This window comes from Ursus americanus, chromosome 2 (genome assembly GCF_024610735.1).
Source record: "Ursus americanus isolate L20-20 chromosome 2, mUrsAme1.1.p, whole genome shotgun sequence".
NCBI lineage: Eukaryota > Metazoa > Chordata > Mammalia > Carnivora > Ursidae > Ursus > Ursus americanus.
In genome coordinates, this window is record NC_142128.1 from 43800040 (window position 1) to 43817055 (window position 17016).

General features: G+C 47.4%; 2 protein-coding genes across 2 annotated transcripts; one reads left to right on the forward strand and one right to left on the reverse strand.

The window, feature by feature from the left end:
- Positions 1–2189: 2189 nt before the first annotated feature.
- On the forward strand, positions 2190–5633 carry LOC123783272 (T-cell surface glycoprotein CD1e, membrane-associated-like). The gene is made up of 6 exons (XM_045783911.2): positions 2190–2332; positions 2640–2936; positions 3538–3816; positions 4026–4304; positions 4683–4779; positions 4892–5633. The coding sequence occupies exons 1-6, from the start codon at positions 2203–2205 to the stop codon at positions 5064–5066; spliced, it is 1257 nt and encodes a 418-aa protein (XP_045639867.2). The 5' UTR covers positions 2190–2202; the 3' UTR covers positions 5067–5633.
- Positions 5634–15478: 9845 nt separating this feature from the next.
- LOC123783213 (olfactory receptor 10T2) lies at positions 15479–16426 on the reverse strand. The gene has a single exon (XM_045783783.2). It carries the CDS (start codon positions 16424–16426, stop codon positions 15479–15481), a length of 948 nt encoding a protein of 315 aa, XP_045639739.1.
- Positions 16427–17016: the final 590 nt, after the last annotated feature.

Sequence of the window (17016 nt, forward strand, 5' to 3'; positions counted from 1 at the left end):
CCACATCGCAGGGGTTTACCAACTGACCACCGCTGCCTTGTCTCCCGTCTGCCGTTGGCGCCCAAACCTCCGTGCCCGCGGGTCCCGTGGAACCCATGTCTGATCATCCGCCCTGACGCTAACCTTCTATCTGCCCGACTGTCGCTGAGGCGGATGCTTTCTTCACACGATCTAGCAAAGATATGTGGCATCTTAGGCTTTTCTTTTTCAAGATAAAATTTAAAATAAGGTCGTCAAATCCACCTGACTTTCTGTAGAGCCGGAAGCTGGTGCTCAGAACATACCCCGCCGACCTCCGCTCTCGTGTGTGTGTGACGCCGCAGATCCTCCGGGTTCTGGAAAGGACACAGGAGGTTCTGCTGGGGGTCTCGCAGCCCTGGTCTCGGGGGGCTTGTGCGGTGCACGTGTGCGCGTGTGCAGACACATGGCTCCACCAGGAGCGCGGACCCGGTCACCGCCGCGCACGCCCGCGCTCCTGCACCGGGCTCAACGGGCTGGAGCGCCTCTGCACCGGGCGTCCTGGGTCCGTGTCTGGCTCCGCCTTTTGCAGACGCCGCTGCTGCACCCGCGGTTTCCTCCACGTGTGTCCTGCCCTCGGCAGGTTGAACCCCTTTCACCTGCCCTCTGCTTTGAAGGACTTAAACCTTCTCTTCCGCAGTTGGATCTTTTCACCATTTTCCAGCATGAGAACGGATTGAAGTGTCTTTTTGCAACACACATTTTTAAACATTTTAAGTGTTTTGGAGATAGCTAAAAGTTCATGCTCTCTGCTACCTCGATGTAATCTGGTTTATTATAATTTTTTTATTATGTTAGTCACCATACAGTACATCCCTGGTTTTTGATGTAAAGTTCAATGATTCATTACTTGCATATAACACTCAGTGCACCATGCAATACGTGCCCTCCTTAAAACCCATCACCAGCCCATCCCATTCCCCTACCCCCCTGCCCTCTGAAGCCCTCAGTTTGTTTCTACGAACATCATGATTTAACCAATTTTCCTGACTCCATTTTGCAATGTGTTCTTGGGTTAATAAGACATGATTTGAATAAGCTTATTTCTGTCTTTCATTTCACCTCCCCACCCAGGTTTTCAGGAGGTAATATGGAATGTGATTCTTCGATTATTATTAACTCTTTTTTCTGAAATATTAAACGAATGTGTTAAATTTTACAAGTCCATGGTGAACAATTATTTAAAATGAACTATATCTTTTGAACATACTATGATACTGGTACTTCTTACATCATTTCTTGGGTGTTTCCTTCAGGCTGATTTTTGGTTTTATTCAGACAACTGGCTTCATGAAAAGAGTATGTGGCATAGGTTTTGAGTGTTCGAAGATGGATTGATTTTGGCCTCATCAGAAGAACTCCTCTCAGTCAGACACTCCCCTGGGGACACCAGTGCTCCCAGGCCATGAGCTGAGCGCGCTTCCCACCCAGAGTGAGGCCTGCCTGGAGGCTTCTAGACTAATTGGGGCCCCTGTGTTCCCTCCAGACCCCTCGAGTGAGAATTACCTGTGTGCCAGCTCCCACTGCCAGGGCAAGCCCACCCTCGGACCCCTGCAACAGTGGTAGGTGGTCTGATGGCAGAAGCTGGGCCCGAGGGCCTTTTCTTAGATTATCGGGCCACCTGCATTGCTACAGATGCCCCTTGTCATGGTGGTACAGTGGCTCTCTGGATGCCCCACGTCTTCTGAACAGCATGAAGAGACAGAGCAGGTGAGGGAAGAGAGAGAAGGCAGGGGAGCGAGAGGGGGAAAGCAGTCTCGAGAGGGAAAAACGGGGGTAAGTAGAGGATGAGGGTGGGGGGACCACAAGAGGGAGAACGCGCTGCAGCAGCAGGTCAAAGGATGGCTGGAAAGGCCACAGGTGCCAGGGCGCAGCTTCCATTCCTTCTCTTCAAGGAAGAGGACACTGAGAACCCAAGTGTGGACCTGATTCCGCCGAGGCCACAAAGATCTATATTTTCCAGCCGGCCCAGACTGCAGACTTTGTCCTGAGCCAGGACCCCTCTGACAGTGGGTGTGCACAGAAGCCGTCGGGCAATGCAGGGAGAAGATCTGGAAGCTCGAGAGTGGCGGAGAGGGAGGGGAAGTGAGAGCCTCCTGGGGCTGCTCTGAGGACGCAGGAGGGTTTCTCTGATGAGGAAGTGGGCAAGGGTGAGGTTTGCCTGACTGTGGCAGGGCAAGGCAGATGACAGCAGGAGGGTTCGGAGGCCAGTGGTTCCTGAGTCCTGTGAGGCCCCCTTCGTCTGACCGAGCTGCCATGCTGCTGCTTCTCCTGCTCTTCGAGGGACTTGTCCAGCGTGGGGCAAGCCTAGAGGGTAGGAAGAGCCCGGGGAAGATTCCTGAGGCTGGGCACAGTGGGGTGATGTTCTGGGGGAACCTGCAGGAGGGAGAGCTCCTCCCACAGGATGCCCTTGGTGTCTGCATGCCAGGCGGACTCCAGGCAAAGCATCTTGCCCCATCTCACTTTCTGTGTCTGGTCTGGGGGAGAGGAAGGCAACCCGGAGAGCAGGGAGGGCTGCGGGATCAGGTGTAGTCTGTGTAACCGTCTCCCTCGTTCCACTCTCACGTGGGCTCACCCTGGCCCATCCTTGCGTCCTCTCTCTGCGTGGCCTGGCCTCGCAGCATCCCAGGTCCCAGGACACCCTCATCCAGCCACAGAGGAGCCCCTCTCCTTCCGCGTGCTTCAGACCTCCTCCTTTGCCAACAGCAGCTGGGCGTCCTCGCAGGGCTCGGGCTGGCTGGGTGAGCTGCAGACTCATGGCTGGGACAATGCCCTGGGCACCATCAGCTTCCTGCAGCCCTGGTCCCGGGGGAACTTCAGCACCGAGGAGCTGAGGAATCTGCAAAACCTCTTCCGGCTCTACTTCCACGGCTTCATCATCGAGGTGCGGGCTTTTGAGCACCAGTTTCAGTTTGAATGTGAGTTCCTGGTTCCACGCCGATATTCGCCTGAAGGTTCCAGCCTGCTTCCAAAGGGGCTCTGACCTCACCCAGCCTTCCTGACGTGTTCCCTGTCCCTCCTTGGGCTTCTTCTCTCTCTTCTGCTTCACAATTCACCACCATCCCCACTTCACCTGCCCGCCCGCCCTAGACGCAGAAGGGCTTGCAAGGACATACCCCTTCACAGCACTAGACACCTTTGCGTCCCAGCTCCTTGCGGCAGGGTCTCCCTGTGATCTTCTGCCCACCACCCCTGACCCCAGACATGGCCTTTCCAGCCAGGATTCTGCCCTCCCTTCTCCCTGGCCTGAGAGGCTACCAGGCCCGGCCTGTACCTAACCATTCCCAAGTGAGCCCTTCCAGCCGGGCCCCCAACTTCCCAACACCTTCCCATCCAGCCCTTCAGCATCAATTATTCCTAAGTACCTTGTTGTCTTCACATTTTCTTCCTACAAATTCCCTCCCCTTCCCCACCCACGTCCAGCATGCCGTGTGATTCCAGAGTAGGTCTCCTAGACTGTTCGCTTTCCCTCCTGGTAACTGTTTCCACATGGCTTCTGTCCCCCTTGTCCACCCCCAGACCCCTTTGAGCTCCAGGTGTCAGCTGGCTGTACGGTGCATGCTGGGACGGCCTCGGGAACCTTCTTGAATGGGGCGTATCAAGGCTCAGATTTTCTGAGTTTCCGAGGAAACTCCTGGCAGCCATCTCCAGGAGCCGGGAGTCGGGCTCAGAAGGTCTGTGCGGTTCTCAACCAGTACCTAGATATTAAGGAAATCGTGCAGAACCTCCTCAGCTACACCTGCCCTCGGTTTCTGGCAGGAATCCTTGAAGCAGGGAAGGCAGAACTAGAGCGACAAGGTGAGCTTTCCCAGGGCTTTCAGCTCCATATCCTACCCTTTACCATCCCTCTGAAACATGTACTGAGAGGCTAGAGGGTGAGATATGTGGGTTTAGGATTGTTTCTTAGATGAGAGAAGGAAGGGATTACTCCAACTGCTAAGACCACTGAGTCACCGAGCTCGGACCCAGGCGCCCCTAAGTGCCTTGTCTCCTCATCTTCCCTCCAGTGAAGCCAGAGGCCTGGCTGTCCGCTGGCCCCAGTCCTGGTCCAGGCCGTCTGCTGCTGGTGTGCCACGTCTCCGGCTTCCACCCCAAGCCCGTGGGGGTGATGTGGATGCGGGGTGAGCAGGAGCAGCGGGGCACCCAGCGAGGCGACGTCCTGCCCCATGCTGACGGGACGTGGTATCTCCGAGTGACCCTGGACGTGGCGGCGTGGGAGGCGGCCGGCCTGTCGTGCCGGGTAAAGCACAGCAGTCTGGGAGGCCAGGACATTGTCATCCACTGGGGTGAGAAAGAGCTGGGGCCCTGCCGGGAAGCAACAGTGTTCCCTGAGTCCTGGGGCTGCTGAGGGAGGTGCTTGGGAGATGGGTGGGGGAACTATGCCCAAGAGGACAGAGGCGGGGCCATCCAAACAAAGAAGGGCAGAGAATGACCACCGTTACATTTCAAGAAATGGAAGGAGGGGACTGGAGTACTGAAGAGAAAAGGAAGAAGGACCTGGTGATTTGGGAAAGAGACAGGGTGGGGGATTGGGGACACAGACTCAGGAGGAATTGAGATGAAGTCTTCAGAACATGCAGATGAAAATTCTAGGAAGGGGGAGCATTGATGGTGGTGGCCGCATAGAGAGCCTTGCAGACTGACATCCTTGTTTTACGCCCAAGGAGGTAGAAACTCAGCCCTGCTGACACTGCTCTGTCTGGTGGTGATAGTTACCCTGCTTGTGCTGCTTGTAGGGCATTCCTGCTTTAAAAAGCACAGGTGAGCCTCTTCTTCTGTTTCTTCAACTTCTTATCAGCTCATTCTTCTTTCCCCTACCCTCCCACTTTCTCTCGGATTTCCCTCCATTGGCATGAAAATCCTCTTCCCACAGCTCAAATCAGAAGGCCCTGGCCCCCGCTGTCCACGGTCCTGACTTTCCCACAGGGGCCGACACCCAGGGGCCCAGGACTCCCGGACACCAGCTCTACCTGCCGCAGGAATCGTGGATCAAAAATAGATTTTTAAAGAAATGGAAAACAAGCCTAAACCAACTCTGGGAACGTTAGTTTTACCTAACACATAAAATGCTTTCCTGCTTCTTAAACATGGTTCATACCTGTAAACAAAACATGATTTTGATAAAATGGCTTCTTGTGGCAGAAATCTTGAACCCTTTAGAAACCTGTTTTATTTTCCCCCCATCTTCTAGCAATATCTTTTCTGCGTTGGCCACACGCACATTGCTTCTGGTCCTCCAGACTCTAATTCAGATGTTTCTTTCCCATGGAGGTTTCCTTGCCTTGCCCCATGGAGAGCTCTTCCAGACTTCCAAAATTGGATGGGTCATCCTCAAAACGTTCATCTCTTCCTACTCTGAACACTGGTTATTTAGATTTTCGCTTTTCTGTTTTTTCTCAGTTGCTTGAAAACAGGATGCAGGTGTTTGTACCGGCACCTATGACCGAAAGCCTGACCTGGACTCGGGGCCAGGGTCATGGGCATGTGATCCATGCTGTGCTTGCTGTCTTGAAATCCTTAGTAAAACTTGGAGATACTGTATTTTCATTTTGGACTCACCCCACAAATTATGTAGCTGGTTCAGTGTAAAATGTTTCTCATTAAATACTATCTGAAATAAATTTTTGTCAAATCGAGTGATGTTTTCTTAATCCATTCCCCTTTGACATCATTGCATCATCTGGCTGTGTTCTTATTAAAACTTCTTCCATCTCCCTGATTCCTCACCAGAGGTGAGGGGGCACTGAGTGTTCCAAACTGCACAGTGATTGGGTGTGGGTCCGTCTTCAGAGACATTTCAAGTAATATAGGAGATGTGTCCCGTCAGAGTGAGGACGGGGCATTCCCACTTCTCTGAGGTTGTGTATGATCACGTTTGTCTTCACGCGGCAGGTACTCAGGGAAGAAATTCCTACTCTGAGTGGTCAGGAAGAGGCCTTGGGGATGGAGGATGGGCAGAGCCAAGGCAGCGAAGGAAAAGAGTGCTCGGATGCTATGTGTTTACTTCTCTTTATTAGTTCAGTTTATTATCATTATTATTTACAGTTTTCCCTTAACTTTTTAAAATATAGATTTTAAAATTGTCTGCTTAATTTTGAAACACCTTGGCTGAGCCTGCTGGAGAACAGGAAGCTATAAGTTGGAGAGTTCATGCAGATGTCTAGCCGACAGCTCCATTAGGTGAGATAACTAAGCACATTGTGCAGATTTCTTAGTGGAGACGTGTCACTCTTTATACTGGGCATTTTCAAGTTAAGACAAAGGGTTCCATGACCCCTTACCCAGGCCATACTCTTACCCATGAACAAGGTCTTGGGGTCAGGCCTTCTCCCCTCCTCCCTCCCTCCATCACCTTCTGCATGACATGTTCAGGCAGCTTACATAGAAGAGTCCAGGGAGGAAGGCAGAACTTTACGTGGCTGTTTGGAGCCCTCTGTGATGACGTTCGAGGTCCCCTCATGTGGCACAAGACCACAGGTGGTGACGTCTATTAAAATGAAGAGGCTCACATAAGGATTTCTCAGTTCCTAGCACAAGCGTGTGATGCAAATATATTTTGGGTGTTTCCCATTTGGGTGGACTTTTCCCCACTAGTCTAATGTTTTGGTCACAATAATTCTTGAACCCCTAAGATGCCTTGAGCTCACTTCTCAGACCCCATGTCCAACTGCCCCCCCCCCCACTGTGTGTTGTGCTCCTGTGATGTTAGGCTTCCCCCTTCAGTTCTGCCCAGCTTCTCAGCTCAAGGCCAATACTTTAATTCTTTCCTCCACCCGGGGCCGTTCTTCATTCATCCTCATCTTCCACGGATGATTTCAGGGCAACCTTCAGCTCTCAGCTCAGGTATCATCCTCATGGAGACGCCTTAGTGGCCAGTGTAGCCCAAGTGGCCACTCTCCCTCAGTCACATTCTATCCCAATGTTCTTTAGTTGTCTGTGTTGAATACGGGATTGAGCTGAAATTATCCCATTTGCTTTTATGTGGTTAGTGTCCTTTGCACCTACAGATGTAGGCATTGTGACATCATGTATATCATCTGTCCTGATCACACGTGTATTCCAGTGCCTAGATTGTAGCTGGACATATAGTGGGTGACCAAAATTATGTTTGTTGAATGAACAGATGCCATCAATTTTGACTTTCCGGAAAAGATCTTAGATACACCAGTTCTCTAGTAAGCCATAGGTTTTCAAGAACAGACGTTTTCAAAGGGCTGGTGCCACTGCAGGATGTAAGTGATCATTGATATTGTGGCAATATGGTCCCTGGCAGCTCTCTTTCCTTCGGGTTATTGTCCTTGGGAAGGTGGCAAGAGCCTGAGATGCCGATAGGAAAGAAGGGAGGAGGGAGGAGATCTCAGAAGATCTCGTTAGAGTCTTTTACACTGTGAGTGAGGAGCCCAGTTAACCACAAAATGTTGTTTGGGTATTCTCTGCTGCTGAATTGTAGTGATTCTCAGGGAATCTCTTAGGGAAGGATGATTGTTGAACACAGCAATTTTCAGGAAACTCTGGGTTCCTAAACACACTACCCTAACATATCCTCCCTCTACTTCTGATAAGGTCCCGTAGTTGAGTGGTGGGTGTATGTTTGGGTGAAGCACAGGATACACTCCCAGAGGAGATGGACCCGGGCTGCCCACACATATCCATCCTCCCCCGCAAGTGTTCACAAATGGGCTCAGAGAGAGCCCTGAGGGTAAATGACCATGTTACCAGGTATGCTAGCTTAACAGGTTTGGGGGAGTTTTACGTATTGGTTCAGGAGATTGTCAGAAAATCTCTGTGTCACCCCCATGGTGTAGAACTTCAGGCTGGGTAATCTAATGTAATATAAGCTCCTAGGTGAGGACCTAGTATTTAAAAGCAAAGAGTGTCACCTTATCACCCCAGAACAGAGGCGTCACCAAGTACTGTTAACTGTGATTCCAGCTGAAACCCTGGAACGTGGGCTTATTTCCCTGGAGAGCCAGGTGTTCTCAATAGTGAGGGATAACCCTTTCCAGTCCTGCTAGCTCCAACACCAAGAAGGGAATCTGCTTTGCTGCTCGTACTGTATTCTGTTGTGCACACAAATCCGGTAGAAAAACTACGAGATCATTTGAAAACAGAGATGGAGGCACGATTCTTGGTTGCTGGTGAATTCTCCAGGAGTGGCCATGATTGTTGGAAGAGGCTGCGGTAGGGCTGGTGGGATCGGGGTCAAGCTCGGTAGCCATAGGCCCTCGGCCAACCGTGGCTGAGAGAATGCCCGTGTGCCGTCTTCTTCCTAAGAAATGAAGAAAGCCGAGGATATGGACAACTTGGTTCACTGGAGCACTGTCAACTGGGCAGGGATCCAGGCTCCCAGAATGTCACCTGCTGGTGAAGAAAGATACTGATGCAGAATGCCTTTGGAGCCTGTGTTCGGGGTGGGAGTGGGTCGGGGGGAGGTCATGATCTCAGGGTCATAGGATCCAGCCCCACTTTGGGCTCCGTGCTCAGTGCAGAGTCTGCTTTGTATTCTCTCTCCCTCCCCATCTGCCCCTCCCTATTTTCTTGCACATGCTCTCTCTTCCTCTTAAATAAATAAATAAATAAATAAATAAATAAATAAATAAATAAATAAGAGAAGCACCTATTTTATGGTATGGTTAAACCTGTTTGAATACTAATAAACATTCAGATGGAGCCTTTGCACAGAAGATAGTCTCCTACATGCTTTATACATATTAACTCATGTGAGCCTCACAACAATTCTGAGGCTGACACCATTATTCCCATTTTATAGGTAAGGAGACAAAGGTCACATAACTAGTAAGCAATGTAGGCAGTTTTGCCGCCAACCCATGCTTAACCACTGCACTACACGCTCAACAAATAATTATTGGAAGCCTACCTTGTGAGAGGTAATGAAATGCAGCAGAGACACGAGGTGAAATCCCTTACACACAGAACTTCCACGATCGTGGAGGGCAGGGGAGACAGACAATAAGCAAATAAAAATACTTGACGTGAGATAATGACAAATGACGTAACTTCAAACTGATGTGCAGAAGGGGATCAGAGGAAGGAAAATGGAATAGACCATATTGCAAAGACGGTGGACAGAATGAGCCACCCTGAGACGGTGGCTTTTGAGAGAAGACCTAAAACAAGAACCAGAGCCATGCCATGCAGTGTCCGGGGGAAAAGCGGTCATTCCGAGAAAAGGAACTGCAGATGAAGGCAGTGGTATACTGGGTGTGTTCTTAAAAACCGTTAGAACTCCAGCATGGCTGGTCGTATTGGAGTACGTGGTAGGGAGCATGGTAGGAGGTGAGGCCTTTGAAGAAGATTGGTAGCCTAGTTTTTTTCTTGACACAGAAAATGAAGCAAACACCTCCCTTATAGGAATTTCCATTTTTTTTTTTTTAATGTAGAATCTGGGTTCTGGGGCACACACGGCATTTTAGTGGTAAGCAAAGGTGTTGCTACTAGTGCTTGGGGAGATGCTTGCAATATGACCGAGATTAAGAATAGTTTTTAAGTCTTTTAATGTACTGAGTTCCAACTGAACTCAAAAATAAATAAACACTTTAAGCGCTACCATTTTAATAGAGGAGAAATGTACACACACACACACACACACACACACACAATATAGGCTTCTAGTAAATTTTCCTCTTAGATTTGCCTTCCTAGTGTTTTAATTAATTTTTCTGATTTCATGTATCTTATGCTTCATAATTGGTTGTACCTTTAATGCATAAATATATAGAAAGATTGCGAGTGTTTAAGGTTTGAAGAATACGGTTTTTGATGTATTATGTTGTTACTTGACAAACTTTAAGCCAGTACACATTTTAATGAGTTTTCCTATCCACACACAAAAGCTCATTGGACAATAAAAATATACATATTCTCAGGTTGAAATTCAAACTTAGCCCAAGGAAGCAGGTAAGGAACAGATGTGAAGCCATCCTCCCTATTGTCCTGTTCTCCCCTGCAGATCCCTGCTCGAGAGAGTGGCCAGAAATGAGGTCTTTGGTGGAGTGAACCTCCAGATGACTAGTGGTCTTGTAGGTCACCCCGAGGCAGATTCCCTTTCATGGAGTAGGATGGGAACTGCTGGGAGGCTTTGGCTTGAGAAGAGAGATCATCTGACTTGTTTTTCAAAGGATCATCCTGTTTTGTTGAGAATAGACAGACTTGGGGACAGGGTCAAGTAGCAAGACCTATGTCAAGCCTCCTGGAAAAAGTCAAGACGACAATGATGGTGGTACGCCATAGGGTTAGAGGTGGAGGTGGTGAACAGAGACAGAGCCAAGAGGTTCTTTCTACTGTATTATGTGTATTAAAAAGGCAGTTCGGAATGACCCTGGGTTTTGGTTCTGAGAAGCTGGAATTCCATTTGGAATTACAATGAACTAAGATAGATAAGACTATGAAAGGAGCAGAGTTGGAGGACAGGTTGAGAATTTGGCTTTGTATGTTTAATTTGAAATGCCTGTTAAAATTCAGAAGGCAGAGGTCAAATGGACCGTCGGGTGTCGGTCTAGAAACACTTATTTGAGAGCAGTAGCAAGTTAGGGAAATACTGTACAGGGCTGAAGATACAGCCATATGAACAGATCGTCCGAAGACTTTGCTGGGGCTGCGGGTCAGAAGCAAGGACTCTGCGGTGGACAGAAGAGAAGGAGGGGCCAGTTCTTCCTGCTGGATTATAAGAGAGATGTCAGGGATTTCACTGAAACTGAGAATTGGCTTGCTCTTGGGGGAACTCCATGCTGAAAAGTTACAGGCCCAGAGACAGACACTATTTTCAGTTTTGAATGTTGTGGGATTCCAAGTATTCTGGAAATACCAGATGCATTGAGCAAGGCCATTCAAGGAACAGGATGAGGAAATACTGTTACTCCTTCCTGACAAGAGAAGCTAGAAACTGAAAATAAATACTTAGAAACTTTTACAATTCAATTAACTTTCTGTATGTTAAGCTAATAGTAAGACAAGAAAGTGTCTGTATGTCCTTTTAATTTTGTTTTAAAAAAACAATAATTCACTTTCATTGTATTTTACATCACTGGTACATAATAAATTTGCAGGAGAATTAGTTTTTCACCTCAAATAGACTGAAAAGCTCAGACAGAATATGAGGAGAGCAGCTGAACATAAATAAGACTGAAAACAAGGAGGAGGACACACAGGCCTATGTGTGTCATGTTCATTACCGGGATGTGATCTCTTAAGAAAGCCAATATGTTTAAAAAATATATTTAAAAACCCTTAGAAAAATGTATCTCAAGCATGTGCCAAAATTTACTAATGTACTGGGATGTGTGGGCGACTCAGTTGGTTAAGCGTCTGCCTTCAACTCAGGTCATGATCCTGGGGTCCTGGGATCGAGTCCCACATCAGCTCTCTGCTCAATGGAGAATCTGCTTCTCTGTCTCTCCCCCTCCGCTCGTGCTCCCTCTCTCTCTCACTCGGTCACTCACTCTCTGTCTAATAAATACATAAAATCTTTAAAAATTTTGCTAATGTTGGGGCGCCTGGGTGGCACAGCGGTTAAGCGTCTGCCTTCGGCTCAGGGCGTGATCCCGGCGTTATGGGATCGAGCCCCACATCAGGCTCCTCCGCTATGAGCCTGCTTCTTCCTCTCCCACTCCCCCTGCTTGTGTTCCCTCTCTCGTTGGCTGTCTCTATCTCTGTCAAATAAATAAATAAATAAAATCTTAAAAAAATTTTTTGCTAATGTAGTAACAGTTAAATCAGCAAGTTGTTGAGACAATAAGAAATGCGGGTTTCAGGAAGGGTGTGGAACTGGAGGGGTGACAGATTTGGAAACCAGAATGTGTACCAAGTCAGAGTGATTACCATTTCATTTCACAGATTCGTAAACACACGATGGCCAAGTGCATTTTTTACACAGGAAGTCTGTAGAAGGATGCTCTGAGATGCCAGGTGTGCAGACTCAAGGTCAGAAGAGGAAAAACAATGAAGCAACGAATAGAGACACAACTTTGTCCAAAACTGGGGTAGCTTGTAACTAACAGCAAAGCACCGATGCGGCCAACAGAGGCGTAGAAGGACCCGAGCTCCGATTTCCAGCGTTGCTGGGGTTTTCCCTGCAAGCTGGCGACGCGTACGCTGGTGACACACTTCACCCATTTCTTACCAGAGGATATTTTACTTTTTGACACAAGGATGAGCCAATGTTTCATTTTGGAAAGCCGTGTAGAGGAAGGAGTTAAGGGATCAGGACACAATTTCAGTAGTTACTGTGTCAATTGACAAAGGACTCAACTAAAGCAGTGAGAGAAGACAAATCTTGGCTACACAATCTAAGCCAAATTAGGAGTTAAACAACACACCACTGGGGGGAAAAGTCAGTGTGCTTTAAGGCAAACAGGAATCGCCATCTGTGGACTTGGCTTCACTCTTCTCTGAAGCCTGGCTGAGTTCACGCCAGCAGCTACAGGGCAGGGTTGTGAATGGGAATTACAGAGGGACAGACTAAGACCTGGGAGTACACGTGTGAGGACCCTCAGTTATGTGGGGACATGGATTAACAGCCCTCAAAGAGTCACACCACCCGGGAAGCCCTTTGCGGGGCTGTGTGCACCAGACCTGCCTGTGGGTCCTGCAGGGACAGCTCTGCAAATGGCACCGGGCGTGGCAGGGGACCAGCCGCCCAGGGCACCAGCCTGCGCTCTTCCGCGTTTGTCTGGAAACCGTTCTAACTCTTAAGCGTGTGCCTCCCCAGGGTTACTGGGGAATCCCGCTCAGGTCACCTCAGGAAGGAACTAGTGAATTTCTTGCCAACAAGGCATGTGTGGGATTGGGCTGCAGAGCACAAACCATATTGTTGTGTGGCCTTGTTTTTTTTTTTTTTTTTTTTTTTTAGGATTTATCTATTTATTTGTCAGAGAGAGAGGGAGAGAGAGAGCGAGCACAAGCATGGGAGCAGCAGGCAGAGAGAGAAGCAAGCTCCCTTCTGAGCAAGGAGCCCAATGCAGGACTCGATCCCAGGACCCTGGGATCATGACCTGAGCTGAAGGCAGACGCTTAACTGACTGGGCCACACAGGCACCTGGTTGTATGGCCTTAAATAGCATTCGAGGACAATCAACTATATGCCCATCAGGATAGCACAATTTCCTTTGTTTTCTTTTTGGCTTATTACATCTCTATACCATCCACAGGAAAAAGAACATTTTTACGTTGTTGAAAACATAAAATAGAAGCCTTCTCACCTGCCCCAAATAGGATCAGATAGTTGGTTGACTAGTTCAAAAAAGTCTGGTAGAGCAGAAATCGAAAGAATGATCCTTATATAATTGAAATGTTTTATTTCAACTCAAAACGCCTGAACATACACGTACTTATAAATAGTTTCACTTAGGGATGAGGCTTTTACTTTAAGTGTTGGCCCATGTGATTGGAGATCTTCAGAGCACATGGAGCACAAGCCCACCCACAATTCATCAGAAAAATTCTCATGAATTCACAGAGGAGCGGGACCTTAGAGACATTCGCAATATAATCTAAGCAAATGACACTTCTAGGTTTTTTATGATTTTCCTTTCTTTTGTGATTTTCTTGCTCATATTTTATTTTTCCAAAACACTCCATCTCGCTATATTAGAAACAAATAACACTTCACCAGTCCACACCACAAAATTATATGTCACAAGCAGAATAATTAGAATCATAAATACAGCTGTCACAGATGGTTTTGAGAACAGACCCAGGCAGTTTAACTTGTAAGAGCTGAACCATGCAGACACCCAGGAAGTAATGCGCTGGGCACGAGCGGTTATTATGCTGTGGGAAGCAGCCGGGGAGCTTTCCCCAGGGAAGGGAGCGTGCTGGCTAACTGGTCATATGAAAACGTGTTCCCTGTTTACAAGTTATTTTCACAGTCACACAATTAATGCTAACCATTTTTCCTTTGGGTGGTGAAACATACTTTTAACAAATCAGGAGAATTTTATTCTAGTATGGGTGGGTCACTGGGCAGAGAAAAGGTCTAATTAATAGTAACTGGCTCTCTGAACTGGAAGACAAGCTCTGTGCTCATTAGATAACCCACATATTCATAGAAAAACAACCCCCAAAACCCCTCAGTTGTCCAGATGAAAAAAATTCAAGGTGCATCAGTTGGAAGAGTTTTAAATATTGTCTCAAATTACATGGCTTGAAATAATAGATCTAAAATAATAAAACAATAGATTTAAAATAATAACAGATTTAAAATAATAATAACACAAAATAATAGACAAATTAAATTCCGTTTGGTATTTGTAGTTCAAGTTATGACAAGCAAATGTTAGAGTCACGTAGGGTTTCTGCTGTGACCATCGCGGGGTCAGTGAGCTGCAAGATCTCGGCCTTCTGAGCCTTTCCAGAACGTTGTGTTCCGCTCTTACAGCAGATGTGATGTCATCACTGGCTGTTTTAGGTCCATTATCAAAATAAAATTATATCCTCTAAAAACTTGAACACATCACCATGAAAACAAAGCAAAACTACAAACAATTATTTAAATGTGTTTAATTTAGAATTAACATAGTAAGAAACTAGTTTTAAAGTTTGAAAAAAATTAACAATTCTGGTAATATTGACCGCTGTTTTCATCACTGGAAAACCCAGCTCCTTAGTATTGAAATCTTGCTCTTCATTAAAGGCCCAGTTCAATTGTTTCCCCCCTCTTCTCATCTCACTAATTCCAAACTTTTTTTTTTTCCTTCAGAAAGAATAAATATTTGTTCTCTTGGCTCTCATAACACTTAGTTTTATCGGTTTAGCGGATCTGGTCATCGTGCATTGTCATAGTTTTCTTTCTCTGTTCCTGCCCCTCCTGCACGTCTATAAACTAGCACCTTACTCGTCTTAATTTTTCCACTTTGCACGGAACCTGGTGCCTAGCGGGTTTACTACGTGCGGATGCCTGTGTCCTGGGTCAGGTGCTGCAAATAGCTTTGCAGACTCTGCTCTGTTCGGCCAGGAAAGCTAACCACGGCCCCCTTTCAACCTGAGTACTGCCTTCCCTTCAAAAGAAACATGCTTTTCTCTTTTTGCCAAGTGTGAGTTGTTTTACAGTTTGTTTGTTTTGGGGCAGAGTGTCAGCAGGGAGGGGCAGAGGGAGAAGGACAGAGAGAACCCCGAGCAGACTCCGTGCTCAGCATAGAGCCCAACGCAGGGCTCAGTCTCACGACCCTGAGATCATGACCTGAACCAAAACTGAGTCAGACGCTTAACCGACTGAGCCACGCAGGTGCCCCTGGTTTTTTGTTTTCTGTTTTTTAACCAGGAATTGGACAATGTAGCATGTAGACGGACTCATGCTATTTCTGGCCTGGGAGGAAAGAAAAAGGCAACAGCGGACTTAGTCCTTGGAAGCATTGCCCACGTCAGGACTGGATTGGTAAAAGGACAGGGAAAATATCCTGCCTTTGATTTCCGTAGCTTCCCTCATTAATTTAAGGTTTTTTTGTTAGATCACCTTGGTTGCCACAGGCATTCCCAGAACTCTTTTGAGGGCAGTCTTCACCTCCTGATTCCTCAGACTGTAGACAAGTGGATTAAGCAGGGGAGTAACCACAGTGTAGGTCACTGCCACCAACTGATCCTTGTCTGAGGCAGACTTGGATCTGGGCCTCAGGTAGATGATGGAGGCACAGCCGTAGTGCACGATGACCACCGTGAGGTGGGAGGCGCACGTGGCAAAGGCCTTCCTTTTTCCCTCAGCCGAGGGGATCTTCAGGATGGCGTTAACGATGAAGCCGTAGGAGACTAGAATTAGCAGGAAAGGCACCATGATCACCAGGATGCTGAGGCTGAATAGGGCCAGTTCCTTCACATGGGTGTCTGTGCAGGCCAACTTAATAACGGGCGCCATGTCACAGAAATAGTGGTTGACCCTGTTGGGGCCACAAAAAGGCATGTCACAGATGAGGTTGGTGGCCACCAAAGCAATGAAGAAACCCGTGACTCCGGACAGGGAAATCACCCCCCACCCTAGCCTTTTGTTCATGATGAGTGTGTACCTCAACGGGTGGCAAATTGCCACGTAGCGGTCATAGCCCATCACCGCGATGAGAAAGCAGTTGGTGCAGGCAAAGCCAAGGAAGAAGAAGAGCTGGGTGGCACAGGCCACAAAGGAGACGGTCTTGGTGGCTGAGAGCAGGTGGGCCAGCAGCTGAGGGATGATGACAAACGTGTAGCAGGATTCAGAAAAGGAAAGAATGAACAGAAAGCCGTACATGGGAGTGTGCAGAGTCCGGCTGCAGCGGATAACGGCCATGATGGTGGCATTGGCCAGCAGGATTGTCAGGTACAGGAGAAGGAAGATGACAAACAGCAGCAGCTGGAGCTCCCCCAGGCTGGAGAAGCCCACCAGGACAAACTGCGTAACCACGGTGGTTCTATTGAAACTGTGCATCTGGATGACGTCTTTCTGTGAATGAGTTTGGGAGAGACAAAATGGCAGCCATCGTTGTAGTAAGAACATTTCCCCAACGCCTTCTCTTTCAGTATCATAGTCTCAGGCCCAGATTATTGATAGCTCTCTCTCCCTCTGCCTCCCTCTTTCACTCTCTTAACAAATATACTCCCTCTGATGATTTTTACAAGAAACTATTAATCTCCAATAATGAGAGAACAATTAGCTTATATTATAGAAATATACAAAGATTAAAAGAAACAATAAAAGAAGCAACGTTCATATTCCCAAAGACTATGTGAGACATGAGAAAGTCTCCTACCATAATAAGAGAAAAAGCAAGATACCAAGCCGTATTTATAATAAGATACCAAGCTGTATCTATAATAAGATACCAAGCCGTATTTATGATAAGATTAGAGGTGATTTGGGTTTTCTTTCTGATATATTTTTATATTTTCAAATATTTAACAATAAACACATTTTAATTTGATGATTCTAAATATTTTTAGCTTTTAGCTAAAATAACTTTTAGCTCAGAATATTTCCACCTCATTTTGTTGGAAAAGATACCGTCCAAACATAAATAA

Coding starts and splice junctions, on each gene's coding strand:
- LOC123783272 (XM_045783911.2), top strand. CDS start 2,203: ATGACAGCAGGAGGGTTCGGAGGCCAGTGGTTCCTGAGTCCTGTGAGG. Junction 2,937..3,537: donor GCACCAGTTTCAGTTTGAAT/GTGAGTTCCTGG, acceptor GTCCACCCCCAG/ACCCCTTTGAGCTCCAGGTG. Junction 4,305..4,682: donor GGACATTGTCATCCACTGGG/GTGAGAAAGAGC, acceptor TTTACGCCCAAG/GAGGTAGAAACTCAGCCCTG.
- LOC123783213 (XM_045783783.2), bottom strand. CDS start 16,426: ATGCACAGTTTCAATAGAACCACCGTGGTTACGCAGTTTGTCCTGGTG.